General features: G+C 39.5%; 1 protein-coding gene across 3 annotated transcripts in view; it reads left to right on the top strand.

Moving 5' to 3' along the window:
• The window catches only part of ELMO1 (engulfment and cell motility 1), a 315,014-nt gene that overhangs the window by 148,627 nt on the left and 147,579 nt on the right, over positions 1-18,808 (top strand). For all 3 annotated transcript variants that reach the window (XM_050891281.1, XM_050891283.1, XM_050891282.1), the window contains one exon: positions 9,400-9,508. In XM_050891281.1, coding sequence (XP_050747238.1) covers positions 9,400-9,508 — 109 coding nt within the window. The remainder of the gene's footprint in view (positions 1-9,399; positions 9,509-18,808) is intronic.

Genomic DNA, 18,808 nt, shown 5'->3' with positions numbered 1-18,808 from the left:
CATTTTGTTTAAGCACAAGAGATTGGTGCTTCAGGCAGAAACTGCAAATAAACTTAGCAGCTCTGGGTCTGAGCATTGGCTATCCACCTATTTGGATTCTGCACAGCTGGCTACCCAAGTTTATGCCCAATTCTTTGCCATTTATTAGAGTTCTTCATATGTGTAGGGGAAAATAAGTGTTCCTTGGAAAGAGATTGTTTTACTGTGGCCTGAAATTCAAGTCCCTCATCTATAGAAGAGGTTTATCCCTTCTCCCACTGATTTTATCTATTTCCTGCAAATAATTTTTAGATATTGAATGTAAAATTTTCAGTATAAAATATTGTCACCAGGGTGGGAAACCAGTTTTGAAATACATGCTGAAAAGTTGGGTTTATTAATCCCTTGGTATGTTTTATAATGGATCCATTGCTACTATATTTTTGTGAATGATGTGTAAGATATTTAGTGGTATGCTCCTAAATTTTCTCTTCTTGTATTGAAAACAAATTTTAAAAGTTATTAAAATGTTCCAAATCAAAACAACATTTGGACTTTGGTTGCGCCAAGAGTTATTTTGATTACCTGAAAATGAAAAATTGAGCTGGTTTAGGGTCAGGAGTAGAAAATCTCCTTTCCCCTGCATCTACTTAGCTGGAAAATCGGTTATTCACACAGCTGCGATGCAGAGACACTTCTTCTCCAGCAGCTATGTGAGCTGCTGCTTTTGGGGAGGTTAAAAAGAGGGAGTCCTTTTCCTTTTGGAGCTTTCAGAAGTCACAGTGGAGGAGCATGTGCTGTTTGCGAGTGCCGGTGATGCAGGCAGGAAGATTGCTGGCATCCTGCAGAGACCTTTCAGAACTTTAATGGGTTGAGTCACAGTCAGACTGTCTTGCATATACTTTCTAACCGTGCAGTTGTTGTATAGGAGGCTGCCTACACATCCTTCCGCCAATTCACAAAGTCTCCTCATGCCTACTCATTCTAGCCTGATCAGATATGAGTACTCCAACATACAATTTCGGCATTTTCTGAAATAAAACTGAGCTTGATTTCTTCCATGGCATTTTTTTCCCCAGAAATGATAGGAAAAGGGATGTAATTTATTTCTGTTCTGCTAAAGGTAGAGAGAAAAGTGAGCTTTGTTGCATGAGTCTTCCCGGTGTGTCTTGAGAAGGAATGCAGTTTTCCATGAGACCTAATTGCCTAAGCCCAGTGGTTCCTAACCTGTTAAGGTGTTCTTGTCTTCTCTTTTCTCTGTCAGTCTTTCCATTCTCTGTTCTTACCTTCCACTCAGATATCTAACTGTTTTTCTGCCTGCCTTTTGTTTTTTCCCAAACATCACTCAATGTCTCTGCTTTCCATAACAACACACCAGGAAGTCCTATGGTTTTGGCAGAATTGAGGTGGGTCCTCTACAGTAAAGAGGCACAAGCCTGGAGTGGCTGGTTGCAGCATAAACGCAGAGTTAAGTTAGTACTGAGGGAGGAAGAGAATTGTAAGGGAGTCATAGCACCCTCTGCACAGCCCTGTGCGGGATGCTCTATGGGATACATATGACAGTGTTACAGTCCTGCGTATGTTCAGATCACTTCTCACCATTCATAGCACACCTAAACTTTCACACATATGTGGAAGCTGTTGATTAAATGGGGTCGTGATCCAAAGGGCCCAGAAGTTGTTGCAAGTCTAGCTATTGTCTTCAGAAGGTTTTGAATCATACCATGAGTTGCAGCAGTAGCACAGAAAGATTTGGCTGATTTTTGTGGAGCCACAATCCCTCCACCTGCAATGCGATGTGTATACATGGGGAGAGAAGACGACTAGCTATGGAGTCTCACAGGTTTTCCCATTTACTCTGTGCCAGGAGCTTTTGTGATGCTACTCTAGCTGTCAGTCTCATTGATGTGCAATAAAGGTTGATGCTTTTCTAATATAACTATACCACAATAATGTTAGGGCACTAGTAGGGCCTGTTTCACATTATGAAAGAAAAGAAAATTCAAAACCTTGCTGTATTCTGCAGGTACTGCAGTTTCCTGCCCTCCGCCTCTGCTACAGGTGAGGAAGGAGAGGATTACAGGGAAAGCATTGCCTTCTTACATTTGTGTGGGGCACGGAGGGAGAAGGAATACCTGGCCAGTAGTTTTGAAACTGGACCAGATCAACACTAAATCAGTCCCCCCAACCTGTGCCTGTGGGAGTTGAAGAGCACATCCTGGTGCTGCTTCTGAAGATGACATGGCAGCTGGACCTTCTCATCTGGCGTCTTTCCACCATGCTTTACAGTGATTTGGTTGGTTCTGCATGGAGTGGCAAAGAAAGGAGGAAGATACATAATATTTCAAGACAAACCACTGTGTATTTAGCTTTTGATGGAAAATAAAGACAATACAATCATGCTTCAAGCTAAGGTGTTTGTGTGAGAAACAAAATTTCTTGCTGGGTGAGCAACTGCAGAACCATCCAAATTTAGCTTGTGATAGTTTGGCACTAGGTTTGTTTTAAAAGGGGGAAAGAACACGCCATAATTTTCCCGAAGAAAACCAACTGTTGGAAATTTTAAGCCATCTTTTTTAGAAGTGTTTTATGGCTGCAGAATCAAACACTGGCTGTAATATTACCACGACAGTTTGAATTCACCCTCTTACATATATGTTGCTATATAATGACATAATCAGATGCTTTTCTTTTCTCTCCTGCCCTGTGTGACTGTATCACTGTTTCCTGGCTGCTTTGCCATAGTGGGCTCCATGCCTTCTGTTAGCAGTTCTCCCTGGGAGCAGCAGGTTATAGTGCACTTTCTCATGCGATGCACTGGTTAGTCCCCAGGTGGTTATTCATAGTTGTACATGATAAAGCACATATCAGACCCTTAGTGTCTGATCCTTAACATGGTCCTGTAACTAGATGTCCCTCAAATAAGGCATGGCTTTGCGTCTGTGTTTCTCGTATCAGTGGCTCCTTTCTCCTTCTTTTTCAGTATCTGTAGTAGGTCTCAGCTGTTCTCTCAAATCTCGGCTTAAATTGCAATTCTAGTGCCTTCCTGAGGAAGGCAGGCATAACTGTTGCTTTATTTTAGTTTTGCCATGAGGAATTTCTGGAATGCTTCAGGAATGTGAAGGAAGGCTGAGATAAGGGAGAGAGGAAGCATGGGAAATTGAAAATAAAATAAGATAAAAAGATAGGTTAGAGGGGACAGTGCTGAGTGAAGTATCTTGGAAGAACACTGATGCTGAAGTTGAGGCAAATGACAAGCTGCCTTAGGAAGAAAGCAAAATTGGTGGAGGATGAATGGAAACTGAGTCTGTCTGCAGTAGAGTCCCTTATCCTTCTCAGTAAGCATATCCTTAGGACTTGCTTCCTAGAGTTACTTAAAGCATGTAAATGAAAAGGGAATGGTGAAACCTACCATATGTGATAAGGAGGCTTAGGAAAAGGAGAAGCAGTGTCAAGAAAAGGAAGAGCATCCCTGCAGTTTTTGGATATTAAAATGCTGCCTGACTTTTCATTTTGGGTCTAAGGAGGTTTTTACCATCTTTACTAACTAGCTCTCTGAACCTCTTGATATTAACCTATAGCAGACTGCTAGAAAACTTGGTCTCTGTTAACGCAGGATCATTTTAGATAGTACTACAAAATAGGTCTGGGGAAATGCTCCTTTTTAATAGTGCAGCAATGCTTGTTGAACTGTCTGGTGTGGGATTTATTATAAGTATTGATGCAGCTATAGTGGGTCTTGCCTTTCATTTCCGTATTTACTTCCTAATCATAATGAATCCCTGTTCCATTGCCAGGCTCTGAGGTTGGTTCAGGAATCTGAGAATTATATCTGCAGTTGCTGTGGGCAGTATACTTTGAGCCAATTTCATCTTTAATGTGAGGGATTAAGGGATTGGCTAAATCGATATTCCTTCCCAGTGAAGGAGGAATATTTCTGTCTGGTGGTTTCGTCCTCCTGGATTTTGATGAGGAAGCTTTTGAATATATCTGTCTTCAAAACTTTGCCTTTTGTCAGTCATTAACTCTTAGTTGCAGGTATAAGCTTCATTATTGAAGCTGATGCAGATTTTTAAGCCCATGATAGTCAAATGTGGAAAACTCTTCATCTAGTCCACTGCCTCCCTGAGGGTCTGTTTTGTGCTCCTGAGGTAGTGATGGATTCAATGAATAATTCAATGGAAGATCATAAAGGAACACTGCCATAAAGTTAGAAAATCTTTTGGGTTTTTTTTTTGCTACTGGAGATTTTGCATTATTCTTCTGTGATCTTGGCATGACACTTGACTTTATTTTAAGTTATTGTCCATGCCATTAGTAGATATCTTGTAAAGGTAGGTGAGCCTTCTGTGGGTGATGCTGAGCACCATTGATTATAACACAAGGGGAAGTATAAAAGATCTTGCAGTTAAAAACAATACCTAAAATACGCTCTAAGGAGGAATATTCTTTCCTGTATCTCTCTAAATGCTTTGTTGGACAATTGGATGTTGGAGGGCTGCCTTCCACTTCATGAAAAGACTTTTGGCTTCAGAGGAAACAGGGTACTTTAGGAAATTCATATGGCTAAATCCCAGAAGAAATTCAGCTCTCACCAGTTGCTGACCAATGCTGCCTGAAATGTCTACCTTGGGAAACACAATCAAGCCTTCATTTCTCTTTCTGATCGCTCTTTGGTTTTGTTTGGTAATTGGGAAATGTTTCTCTTCCATTTACAGCAGGAATTTGTAAATAAGAGAGGAGAAATATATATAGTAGGTACCTTAAAAATAGTAAAAACTGTACAGATCTGTATTCTGCTACAAATACTGTCAAATTCTATGCCTTAATAGGCTACAGAGTTTCATCTGTAGAAATGTCAAGAAAATGGATAACACTGGTTTCCTAAAAATTTCACCTCCTTGCATTTTTAAAAAGATTTTTAAACCTCTTCCTCTCTCCTCTTCTGCTAGTCAATTCATCTCATTCTTCTTGTGATATCATTTTGTTTTCATTCTATGCTTCTCTCACTTTCTCTTTTTTCCTCCCTTTTTCTGAGCTGCAGTTGTTTTGATTTGTTGTTGGGGGTTTTTTGGTTCTTTTTAAGAACAATCTACTTTTTAAAAAAATCAACTCTCTGTCCTGTCTTGCTCATTCATGTCTTTTCATCACTCAAACTTTTCCTGGCTGCCCTATCTTGGTAATTTTCTTTCCCTTTTGTTTTCTTTTTCTCGAGATTTTTGTCTGGATTTTTTTGCTTTTCCCTAAAGAAGAAAAAAATGTTGTTGTTGTTGAGTGTTACACATCATGGTGGTTTTCTGCTTTGCCTCCTGGTAATGGGCAGTATTGATCAAAGGAACAGAGGAAGAGGAGAGGATCTGCAGCATTTAGTACTCCTGCACCGTGAGCTGGTTTTGGTTTTTGTCTGTATAACATCTAGTGTATTAGAAGGTATGTTTCCATGCTGGACCTTCCCAATTCTGTAGCTCTGCAAGGACTGAAGGAAGGAAAAACTGGCAGAAGTAGATTCCTAATATCAAAGTAAAGGGCAGCCAAGCAGACCAGAGTCAAGGTAGCACTGAAGGAAGATGGAATATGAGTTGGCAGTGTGCCCAGGTGGTCAAGAAGGCCAATAGCATCCTGGCTTGTATCAGAAATAGTGTGGCCAGCAGGACTAGGGAAGTGATCGTCCCGCTGTACTTGGCACTGGTGAGGCTGCACCTCGAATGCTGTGTTCAGTTTTGGGCCCCTCACTACAAGGAGGACATTGAGGTGCTGGAGTGTGTCCAAAGAAGAGCAACGAAGCTGGTGAAGGGTCTAGAGCACAAGTCCTATGAGGAGCGGCTAAGGGAACTGGGGTGGTTTAACCTCGAGAAAAGGAGGCTCAGGGGAGACCTTATCGCTCTCTACAACTGCCTGAAGGGAGGTTGTAGTGAGGTGGATGCCAGTCTCTTCTCCCAAGTAACAAGCGACAGGACAAGAGGAAACGGCCTCAAGTTGCGCCTGGGGTTAGATTAAAGGTTTAGGAAAAATTTCTTCACCGAAAGGGTTGTCAAGCATTGGAACAGGCTGCCCAAGGAAGTGGTTGAGTCACCATCCCTGGAGGTATTTAAAAGACCTCTAGATGTGGTGCTTAGGGACATGGTTTAGTGGTGGACATGGTACTGTTAGGTTTACAGTTGGACTCAATGATCTTAAAGGTCTTTTCCAACCTAAATGATTCTATGGTGCCAAGAGTTCTCCTGCAATGTCCATGGTTTCTGCCTTTAAATATTTGTTGCCCCCAAGCAAAATTTAACCACTGTACCTGCTGATTGTGATGTCTGGTGGATCTGCAACTCACTGTGGATTTGTGAGGGGGAGGAGGAGGAAGATAATAGGGTGCAGCCACTTCATCAGCATTATGATAGACCTCCATTTGAATGAAGGTTGTGTGGGTTTCGCGACTTCCTCGCTACTTTTTTTTCCTTGGTAATATAACTGTTGTGATAGAAATGTGAATCAAGCCAGCAATATGCTCTGTAGACATACAAAAGTATTTTTGGTCTGGAGCTGTGTGTTATGTTTCTTTCCATGCTATTGTTTTCACCAGTTTATGAAGTAAACATGTCCATTCCCTGCTTATTTCTCCTCCATAACCAGAGTGATAAAGGAAATAACATTAAAATCATGCCCTTATCAGCTGTATTTATAGCATTTTACTTTGGAACAGGATATGAGTCGCGAAGTCATGAAAAGAGTATTACAAATATAATAATGAATGTTGTAAATCTGTTGCCAAGGCTAGGAATGATTTCTCTTTGGGTATTTATAAGAACCTCTTTTTTTTTTTCTTTCCCTTTTTACCATTGCTGTTTCTTACAGAAGATCCATATCTGTCAGATTTGCCTACAGATATTTAGATGTAGTAAAGGGCCTTCCATCTTCCTTTCTTACAGAAATGTAACATGTCAGCTCCGCCTTATTTTGCACAGCAAATGCTAAAAGATGATGCTTGCAGAGAGTGTGTCTGAGGATCATTTCAAGGCTGCTTTACATATTGATTACTCAAATTGCCATTTAATTTGCTGTATAGCAATACACAGTGCCTTAACTATTTCTCTGGCATTCTTATTGATTGCTGTAATTCTGCCTTACATTATATGCATATATAGTGTCACCATTAAATATTTATGTGCTCATGAAATGTTAATATGTCGGGTTAGTGTGAAACTCAACAAAATGCATTTGCCAGAAGCAAGCAGGAACACTGATCCGAGTGCTTCCCTTCCCTTCCCCTCCCCCTTACCCTTTCATTTTGCCTCTCCATTGATTTTATTACCAGTGTTTCTCTGCTGTATCTAAATCTGTGTCAAAGCAGCCCCTGCTCCAGTATGCAGATTTTATGTTTTATTATGTGAGCGATAAAACACAATAATAGTAAAACAAGAGAAGTGATCTCAGGGAGGTGTTGAGACACAGCTTTACATTGCGCTTGTGCTACTGTATCATCGCTCCTGCATTTGGGTATGGAAATGTAGCACTATTCTCCATGAAAGAGACTGAAGCAGGATGACTCATCCAGAATGCAAAGTCATATTCACATGTTCGTTGAACAGTGGCTGCAGCAACGTAAAACAAAAATTGCAGGGGTGTTTCTTTGATTTGGTACAGCTGTTACCCAGAGATGACATGGAACAATTAGATGTAATTTAAACCAAAACTTTTAGAAGGAAAAATAACTCCTCTTGGCAGACTGGTGAACATGATTCTGACACTGTCCTGTTGGAAAAGCCCAGTAAAAATTTGTAGGGGTCAAATATTTATCATATCCGTAATGACTTTCTAAGCTTCTGTGGGAAGTCTAGGTGATTTAAAAAAACACCACCACCACTGGAAAACAAAACAAAGTGATCATCCACTCTCATAACACAGACAGCAACCATCCTTTTACATCCCTGGGTGATGGGTTGGGAGCAGAGTATCAGGTAGAGGCTGCCCTTTGTACAGCAGGACTGAAATAGATGCTTGGTGAAGAGGCTTTGGCATGCTTTGTGAAGCACGTAACTTTCCTACTTGCTTTTGGGTTTTCACTCTTTTCCCACTTTTACGTTTAACTGCTTCACAGAGAAGGCTTCTGCACAGAAGAGAGCATGAAACAGTCACAACTAAGATCTAGGGAGGGAGGGGAAGATTTTTCTGGCATCCAACATTGCATCGGTCCTCTCCTCCACCTCTCCTTCTGGTTTTGGGTGAAGTTCCAGCCTTGGAGCTTTTTGCAAAGCTTTCTTTGCTGCCAAAATTGAAAGATTTAAAACAAACAAACAAAACCCAAACAAAAACCACAACCAACAATAAAGCCAAACAAACAAAAAACATGATGAAGATGGGAGCTAAGGAGACAGGAGGAATGCAAAGCAGAGAGCAATGTCTAAACACCTGTTGCGAAGAAAATTTAAAGAGCCTCTGAGGTTCTCTGGTGCTTGGCAAAATCTCTTACCTTTGAAATTAATTTTCTTCCTCTGTCCCTCATCCCCAGGTTATGCAGCAGCTGTTTAGGATGTGTTTTTTTCTTTTTTTAAAGTGGCAAAGTTAGTTACTGTGAAGACAATTCTTACTGTGAATCTGTTTTGACCATTTCTTTTTTTTTCCAGCCCCTATTTTGCTCTCTTTTCAGGCTCACAGCTTCAATGAAATCTATAGTACTTTTATAACTCTTTTTTTCATCCTCAGTGAAATCTCTTGTTTAGTTGTAGTGCTGGGGAAAACTTTATCCCAGCTGTATCTGATATGGCAGAACTTAATGGGTGTAAAAATGCACAAGGAATTCTTTTCTCCCATTTATTTTGCAGTGTCACTCAACAGAGAATACAAAGGCTCTCCCTGAGTCATTTTTGAAGCATTCATAGGCTTGATGCAAGAGTGATAGTTCCCTGAAATGTTTTGCACGCAAGCACAAGTTTCTTCCATAATAGAGAAAATGCACGTATTTTCTTCCTTTGTGGACTTCAGTTTGATTTTTGACACTTGGACCTTTTTTGGAGCCTGAATCCAGCTTTGCAATTTCTGTCCCACTTTTTTTTTTTATAGTTCCTTCTGAAGTGTGTTCATGTCTATAAATCATTATATCTAATTTCCTTTAACCAGCAAACTTGAAATGAAACTATTTCTTTCTCTTTGGCTTCTACTGCAATTTCTCCAAGCCAGGGGCGGTGCAGAACAGCAATGTTGCATAGGAATGGCAAAGCTTCCCAGTTGATATGGAGCAGCACTGCTTCTGTGTTGCTGACTGCCTCAGACATAGGTCATTTAGCTGGAGGGAAGGCTAAGGTTTATGAAAACAGAGCCTCTGCATATAGTTTCCTGCAGCCTGGTATATCTTGTAAATGTTGGATGTGGAGGAGAGTACTTCAACTCATGGGTTCTTCAAACTGTTTATTTTCAATTTGATTCCTCCTTCAGATTGTCCTGGAGAACAGCAGTCGAGAAGACAAGCATGAGTGCCCATTTGGCCGAAGTAGCATTGAGCTGACAAAGATGCTGTGTGAAATACTGAAAGTAGGAGAGCTACGTAAGTTGACCTGTTTGTTTGACCTCTAAGAACCATGGCATCAGTTCAGTGATACCAAAAGTTTATTTCAATGCAAGAATTTTCTTCTGAGAATTGTTTCTCAGTATGGTTACATATTGAACACTGGCACTCAAAATGACTATGTCTATTTTTCTGTGTCTCTTAGTAGTTTGTGGGCATACCAGGGCAGAGGGTGGAGCAGGGGAAATGGGCACCCGGTCTTTGAATCTCTTCTATATGAAGCAGGGCAGTTGCGTCATTTCTAGAGGGGTCAGTTCATTTCCCATCGGGTGATTTGATGTAGGAGACTTCATGGTCTTATCATTCCATGGGCTTGTCCATGGGTTGGTTTTATATGAGTATCATAGTCATTCTTTGTGGGATTGCTCATCTAAACTGACACATCCCGTTTTCTCTTAGATATCTAAAGCTCTATTTAAATACCAGATGATATATGTATCATTTACTTTAACAGTGTGATATGAAATACTGTATTTTAATACAGAGTAAACAAGCTGTCTTTGGCTTCGATTACAGTCCCTTGACAAATTGTTAGATACTATCAAACGGAAGAGCATGTCTGTATCTTCATTAGTCTAGAGTGTTGGTGTTTAACTCTATTGATATATATAAACTTCAGTTACCCATCAATAATGTTTTGGATCCAGCTGCAGTCTGTTTTGGCAAGCACTACCACAAGCTTCATTTTCTTGTTGCACAAGCAGGGAGCACAACTGAGATGCTTTGTTTCCTTCAGAGACATTTTTTTCCTTTTGAATTTTTTCCCTAATAAAGATTTTTCTTTTACCTTTACACCCAAGTCCATGAAATGTAATGAGAGAAGAGCAATGCAAAAGGCAGCAAGAAAGCCTATAGGTATGATTGGTTCTTGTTCCTACTAGCTCTGCAACAGACATCAAAAGCTCTGTTTTAAAAGTATGATCTGGCTGTTAATACAACTGAAGCTTTTAAATGCAGTGTCTTGAGAGAATTTATTGACCAAAGGAAAAATCTGTCTCTGTGCAATGGGCCGGGATAAAACCTGTGCATTGCTTGCAGCTTCCAAATTGACAGTCCGTATTTGACAGACCCAGATAAATTATGTGATGTTTGCTTTTGAATGCCATCCTAAGTAAACCAGAGTTATTAAGGAGCGCATTCACTGTGTCTATAAATAAACAGTTGAGCAACTATTTTAGATGTATGGCAATGGTAATGTGTTGTGTAAGGTTCAGACTGTAGCAGACATGTCTCCCTTAAAATAACCTTACTGCTGCAGTTGAGGTGTCTAATGCCAAATCATGCGTGATAAGTCTGTCTGAATTTTTCTGCTGGTAAATGTAGGAGGGACACATCATCTCCACAAAGCTGTAAGCCTATTTGAATTAAGTGCTAAAGATCAATTTTATTTTTACAAATGCACAGAAAAATATCTGAAATCAAAAGTATGGCTTTGTACATGGTGTTTTTGTGTATGTCCGATCACTCCATGGGACTTGCACTGCGCTTTGCTGCTAAGAAAGGTGATTGATCCAGAGGTTAGCCAGGTGTCTCGGACTTCTTCCTTGCTGTATCATAAGAAGTCATTCAATAAATAAACCTCTTTTTTACCAAAGACATGTTTGTTGTCCACATGCAGGGGGCTATTAGTATGTAGATGATTTGCCATGTATGGTACTATTTGTTCCAATTGCTTCTACCTTCTGCAGATAGCTCCTTTTTATGTTTTAACTTTTTCATTATCTGGTCTTTTAAAGTGGGGACTGTGAATAAAATAAGAGGATTTGGGGTGGGGGGATCAGTTACCATATGAAGAAAATAGGAAAGCTATTTTTGCTATTCTAGTTTTAGAAAGAAAATGAATTGTCATATTTTTTTGGGTTTTGGGTGTTTTGGTTTTGGGTTTTTTTTGTTTTTGTTTTTGTTTTTGTTTTTGTTTTGTTAGAGTAGCTCTGTGGTTTGGAAGTGTGAGGTTAGAAAGAAAACTGAAAAATTCCCCAAGGATAGCTCTGGCTAAGGGACGTTACCTGTTAATGTTCTGAAGCCACTTGCTTTGGTGGTGTTGAAGCTGCAAGTCACCAGGATGCTAGGTGTGCTGGTTTGCAGCAGGCTCCCATGGTGTTCTTTCATAGGCATGTGACGTTGTACAGAGAAGATTTGATGCTGAGGAGAAGTGCACTGGTGCTTCTGTTGATAGAAACCAGATGTAGTACAACTGACTTCTGTAAATGCTAATCTACACCAACAGAGCATCTGTCTCTGGATGCGGCAGTAAGATTGCATTGTAGCCTTATATTCACAGGAGACAGAGCTAAGGTTACCTGTAACTCATCTTGACGATTCACCTGTTCACCAGTATGTTTCCTTAATGGTTTTGTTTATGTGGAACTCTAAGTGTCATTTTAAAAGGCTATAATAAAATACACCTTTAAAATAATGTACAGAAAACAGATTTCTTGAAAATGGCTGTGGCAGATGCGCATGTTAAATGACCTGTGATCAGCATTATGTTTTGTTGAGAAGTGCAAACTAGAACTGACATCTTAGGAAAATGTATGTTCAGGTTTATTCTTCACTTGAAAATAAATACTGTATTGCTGAATAGGACTGGACATCTTAAAAATTGGTAGTTAAAGTTTAGGGCAAAAGTGTCCCTGGTAGTTTGTATGTGATAGGTTTCAAAATATGTATTTAGGCTGCCAGTGTTTCTTTAGAAATTCAAAACTCGTCATTATTGTGTTGGAACATAGAACTTTTTTTCTAACAGTTTCTGAATTGTATAATTTAAAAGCCACAATAAATGACCTTTTGCTCATTAAATATTCAGCAGTAGAAACTTCCTTAAAGTGCAGAGTAGATAAAAGCTGCTAGACTGTCCATTATTTATGAAGAGCACTTTAATGCTGATTATATTCCCCTTGCTCCACTGTATTAAATACCTTCAGGCAACAAGACAACATTTTACCATTTCTTTTTGGTCCTTTCAAGCATGCATTCATCCCAGCAAAGAGTCACAAGAAAGTGTTACAGGCATGGCACCTCTTCTGCTTTTCTATTTCCCCAAATCCAGGTACTGGACTTCTTAATTCTTTGACTTTGGTTCCAAAATGTTAATGACTTGGAAATTCATCTCTTCTTCAGGAAAACATTTAAGTGTATGTTTAAATCTTGTGTAAGTAAAGAAAGCTCCAGTGCAAGCTGTGAGTTGAGCATATGGTAACTGCTTTACAGAGGTGGACTTGCAGAGTAGAGGAGCTAAAACTTAAGAGAAAGGTTGGTGTCGTGTTTGAGTAACATGGAAGTTAGAATGAAACTTGTCCATAAGCCTCTTCAATGAGATCTCTGCATCAGGAAAGAGTGGGATATTTGACTATAAATCTTTTAATCTTGTGCTACTGTTGCTGTTAAAAAGGCATTGAAGAGAATGGCTTTACTGAGTACTTGCCAAGGCACTCATCTTGGCAAACACTATGGTAATTCTGATTTCTCCAGTAATAGCTTCCTTTGTATATCTTAGCTAACAAGATGAGTTGCTTCTCATCCTCTGTGTCTTGGAGCTGACATCAAACAGTAACACTGTTACCCAGTGGTCAATCCTCCTCCCCCTGTAGGGTAAGGAACTTTGACAGTCCACATCCGTGGTACACTGACAAGTTTACAAAGAGCAGAAAAGATCAGGCCATTCATATTTCCTCCTTAGTAGCTATGAAAGCTAAGGTAACCTTCATCTTCCCTCTTCTTCCTTCAAGTTTCAGTACATGACATGTATGCTCAGGGGAGAAGGAATACCCACGCAACAGACTCCTGGCTTTGCTGGGAGGCAGTAACATTGCAGATAAATATAAAATTAAAAACAGGATCCAAAAGACCTTCCGGAACTGGAGTTAGTAAATTTAATGGGAGATTTGGAGTTCATTAAAACCTAGTATTTGTCATAAGTAAGAATTTGAGCTCAGCATTTTGCATAAGTAGGCCTAATCCTCTCTGACCTGTGCCTACAGTGCCCAGTTCTCTGTACCTCTGCTCAGCATGTGACACTGTTCCTACCCTCAAAACCCCTTCAAACTCTCATTCCTGGTAGAAAGTGGTACTTGACTTTGTTACCTGATTTATGCAGAACTGGTACAGCTTCCCAGGCTTGTTGCCTTATTTCCCTACAGGTTCAACTGAAATTGTTTAGTGTTGAAGCTGGGGAGGAGGCTTGTAGCTGACAGAGGAACGATAAATTAATGCTGTGTGCACTGAGAAAAGACAGTGCTACCAATTGAGCAGTAGCCTAAAGATGTTCATAAGCCAGTATCATTGCATGCCTGAAGTTATTCTATAGTTAAGGCATGTCAGACTTCAAGTATTTTTCAGTGCATTTTTGAGCAGGATACAGATGTTCAACTGCCAATGTTCATATTTAATTGTTTTGATGGGTGGTATTTAGGGGCTTTTGCAAAAATCTGCACTCAAGCTTTATGACAGACCACAGGGGTATATGCCACATGTCAGAGATATGGATTGTCCTAAAGCTTCTGTCGGATAAACAGCTTCTTCACTGGGTTTTCTTGCTTTTCTGTCGTGGGGAATTTAATTGTCATGGGGTTTTGTTAGACTTGACTAATTTACAGGATTTTTTGCCTTGAAAGAGAAGATCTAAATGCCAATGTATTGTAATGCCCTTGATGCTGTTTGTACATGTTCTTGCTATAGATTTCTCATTGCAATTATTGCCCAGGTTGCAGAATTGAAGTAGTCTAGAAATTCTTACATTATTGTCCTGTTATCAAGTAGAACATGCTGGGCATTAGAAGGTATACAGTGATATTCATGGTTGTGCCTGCTGAGATGAAGGTAATCAAATCTCATGCTTCAAGGAGTAAGCTGATTGCTGCAAGGGTCAGGAAGTACTTTTTCGTCTTTGCACAATTTTTCCTCTGCATTGCACAATCCATAGTGTGCAGTGTAGTTTGTTTCTGTTGGTCTTTCCCTGAAAGCATATTGGTCACTGCAGGATCAGCATTCCAGACCTGAGGGCTCGCCTGGTTTGATTTTCCTTTTGCTACAGCAAATCCAATATTTTTATAACTGAATGTCAGATTTTAAATTTTTTTCCCCTTGCTTGAAAGCTAATTGCCTTTTCACCCTCCTCTTCCTCCTCCTTCTCTTAAATTTAAATAGAATAAAGCCCCAGAAATAGTAAATAAAATTAGATAAGGGAATTTTTACTGTTCTCACATTTCTTCTTGCAATTTTATTTTCTGGAGACTGAAGCATTTTACGAGTCATGAAGTTTTTGTTAGGAAGTTGAAAAACTTTTCTGGCCAAAAGGATATTTAGTGAAAGGTAGCAATTTTCTGTTTCATCCTCAACTTTCATCCTAGCTTTAGAATGTAATAAAATAATTAAAAAGAAATTGGAACCTCCTTTGTCTTAGTTTTTTACTGCATTCATTCTTACATATCCACCTTTTTATCCTCTTGCCCAAACCATCACCACATCAGATAACTCCCAGTCACAGCAAAAATGAAGCAGATCTTGAGTGAAGGCTAGAAGATAAGCAAAATTTGAAAACAATTTCAGTAGCAGTGAAGGGGGGGAAAAAAGTATCTAAAATAATCCATATTGATCTTGAGTTTTAAGGGTTCCTTTGGAAACATTACTAGCAAATTAGCTATTCCTGACTATAGGGATATTAAATATGCTTGTCCTTGATGCAAAGCTAATAACTTGCTGAGTAGATTGAATTGTACTTTTCTTCTGTATGATAGCAGAATCTTATTTTATCAAACAGTCCTCTCTTTCTGTTTGCTGGCACAGTCCCGCAGGAGAGACAGAATGAAAGTTTCTTTTTCTAGGGAGATATTAATTTCTTTGCAGTTAACCTCTTCTTGCTCTAAAAAGTCTCAATCTCTTCATGCTTATGGTAAACTCTGAAGTCTCTACAAAATATCAACTGTAATCTATGAGAACATGAGCAACAGAGCTGCAGACACTTTTTGAGCAAGATGTTCCTGTTTTTACCTCTGAGTGACAGTGAGACCGATTTTGGAATGTTACTTTCTACACATGGTACTGTGTTGGCTTCAAAGTTGGTACAATGTTGGCTTCTGGGTCAGTTAGCTAGACACCCTGGTCTGTCTAGTATCCTCTTATGTTTTTTCCTGTTGTCTACAGCCATATGTCTGCTCATTGATCTCTTTGGAGCAGGTATCATAACTTGTTTTGTATGGGCGAAGTGCTTGATCTTATTGTGTCCTGGGTGCAGGATGCTTTAGTTTCTTTAAAATTACATTTACTTAATTTTCAATATTATTAATAATAAGAAGAAGCATGGGGAGTATGTGTGTGAACTCAAAAAACGTTTAAGGGCAAGAAAGAGATGCGGATGTAAGGGATTTTTTTAGAAATTGATTACTGTATCCAAAAGACAACAAAGAGGTAACTTGATTAAGTGTGAAGAGCTATTTCATCTCGTAATGAAAGGGATAGCAAGAACCAAGACCTGGAAGTTAAAACCTGATAAATGCAAACTGGGAGTAAGGTATAGGCATTAGCTGTGAGGGTGCTGAACTAGGGAACTAGCAGAACAGAAAGCTGAAGAATGATGAGAGGAGGAAAAAAAAAAATCTTGATTTTCTGTGATTGCTGGAAGCTATAGCTTTGGCGAATTTGACGGTGTGGTAGAATAACAGCTGTGACTTGTTTTAATGTGGTTACTGGAACCCAATTCTAGGATTTTAATTTTTTTTTTTTTTAATAGGCTGTAATGGACCATGTAGTAACTTAAAAGTCTGGGCAGATGTGACAGTAAACAAGAAATATTAAAATATTTTGGATTATTGCCGTAGGAATAAATTGCCATAGGTTAAAATATTTTGGATTATTACCATAGGAAAAACTATGGATAAAATAAAAGCTTCAAAATATCTTCCATTTTGAAAACTTGTGTCTCTTCTGAGCTTGGAGAACTTTGTTAGCTGCTTCTGTGTGTTCCATGGCACTTCTTGGTTTCCCAAGAAGGTATAAGTGAACACTGAAAAATACAACAACAAACTTCCCTCTTGCACTGTCAAACATTGGAACAGGCCGCCCAGGGAAGTGGTTGAGTCACCATCCCTGGAGGTATTTAAAAGGCGTGTAGAAGTGGCGCTTAGGGACATGGTTTAGCGGCGGACTTGGTAGTGTTACGTTTATGGTTGGACTCAATGATCTTAAGGGTCTTTTCTAGCCTATATGATTCTGTGATTCTAATGGTGTCTGCCTTGAAAAAGGAAGCAGTAGGCAAAATCTTATAACAAAATTCAGGCTTTTAAAGTTCACTTGCAAACCTGCAGAAAGAAGGAGCTTCAGACAGCTGAGATGTAGCCAAATGTTTGTTGCTTATCTGGAAGAATTTCTGTACATTTTAAGGGTTGGTCATTGTTCAGGGACAGTTTAATACTGAGCAGATTGAAATTAAGAGAAAAATCATCTTGGAATCCATTCTGGACCTCCTTAGTTCATTTTGTGTTAATATTTTATAAATACAGATTTATTAAAAGTAGCCAAAGTCTCTTGTATTTTGCAGGAAGCTGTGCTTCAAATCTGAAGTAGGCCCTTAGGGTTTCACAGCACTGCTGTGCAGCAGACTGGAAATTTTGCAGCTGCTCCTTTTAAAAGAGGCATGTAGTTGCTTAATGAATTGTACACAGGATCAAGCAATGTATAAAAGCCCAATGTTGTTTTAATGGCAACTTTCAGTGTATTTTAATGTTGCTTTGTATATTCCAGAAATGTTTGTATTGGCAAAGCTAAAGGATTTTCAGACTGGAAGTAAGACGTTGCAGGTGAAGAGGTGAACTTGAGGTTTTGGTATCTGGAAAAGGCAGAATGATTTGGGGGTTTGAGGACAATTGCATTAGCAAGATGTCTGCTGAAATGAGAACAGCATTAACTGCTAATTCTTGTAGTTCCTGAGACAAGGCTGTACTTGCAAAGGCTTGAAAATGTGCAGTATTCTGGGAAACACACGAGGCCTTGCAAAGAATACCCCCTTCCTTGAGCGGTTGAATATCCTTGTAACACCCCCCTACTGAATTGGCTCTGAGGTAGTGAATGTACCACTAATTGTCCCAGGTTGTCGCTGCACGTGAAGCTTCATGGATGCTTGCAAGGCACTAGAGGCACTTCTGGCTTGCTATTGACTGTGTAGTTAGGTCCTCTGTCAGAAAGCTTTACTCTCTTAAGACTTTCTAACTTTGTTTATTCTAAGTAAAATAGACACCTATTTAAAATTTGAATCTGTGAGGGGAACTTCTGAGCTTTAAAAGTATTTAAAATTCAAATTGCCAGGCTTCTGAGAGAGAAGATCAGGCAGAATGCCCTGACGCAGTACTAACCAGGGGTAAGGCAGGCACTGAGTACAGCTTAGTTGCGTTTATCTGAAGCTTTTCTCTGGTTAACACATGCTGCTTCTCCAGCCATGCACTGTGCATTGTAAACATGCTGTTTGTGTTTATTCAGGAAGCCACAAGGGTTCCTTCTGTTACTTGGTGGAAACAGATGAATACAGGTGTTCTTGGGGAAAAAACACCAAAGCAGGGAATAGTTAACTTTTGTCATATAATTGTACTTAAATTTTGGCACCACCCAATACTGTGGAAAGCTACTTTAAACTAACTGATCATATACCCACTTGAAACTGGTAGAAGAACTGTTTTCATGGAGAGTTTATACTTGGCTATCGATCATTCCTGATCAATTAAAAAGGGCATGTCCTTGATTTTTATTTTTTTTTGTAAGACTGTTTTCTCAAAGAGTTGATCAAAACAACAATGAAAGCAGAGTAATGAGAGCCTGAGATCTTAATATATTTTCTTTAAATTATTTTTCATTCACTAGCAGCATTTAATTGTAAAACATGATCAAACTGCCCTTAACGGACTTCGTTGTAAATCTTTACCGGTCCAGCTCTGTCTTTGCAAGTAAAAATAACAGTAATAGTGAGTAACCTGAAGGGCTGGAGCTGCGCTGTGAAGATGACACAGATTTTTAACATTGGGTTACTGATGTTATGTACGTGTTGAAATACCATAGAATCATAGAATGGTTTGGGTTGGAAGGGACCTTAAAGATCATCTAGTTCTAACCCCCCTGCCATGGGCAGGGACACCTTCCACTAGACCAGGTTGCTCAGAGCCCCATCCAGCCTGGCCTTGAACGCTTCCACGGATGGGGCATCCACAACTTCTCTGGGCAACCTGTTCCAGTGCCTCACCACCCTCACAGTAAAGAATTTCTTCCTTATATCTAATCTAAATCTACCCTCTTTCA

Source organism: Gymnogyps californianus, chromosome 2 (genome assembly GCF_018139145.2).
Source record: "Gymnogyps californianus isolate 813 chromosome 2, ASM1813914v2, whole genome shotgun sequence".
NCBI classification, from domain to species: Eukaryota; Metazoa; Chordata; class Aves; order Accipitriformes; family Cathartidae; genus Gymnogyps; species Gymnogyps californianus.
Note: the sequence above shows the minus strand (reverse complement) of the source record. Positions and strands in the feature narration are given on the sequence as shown.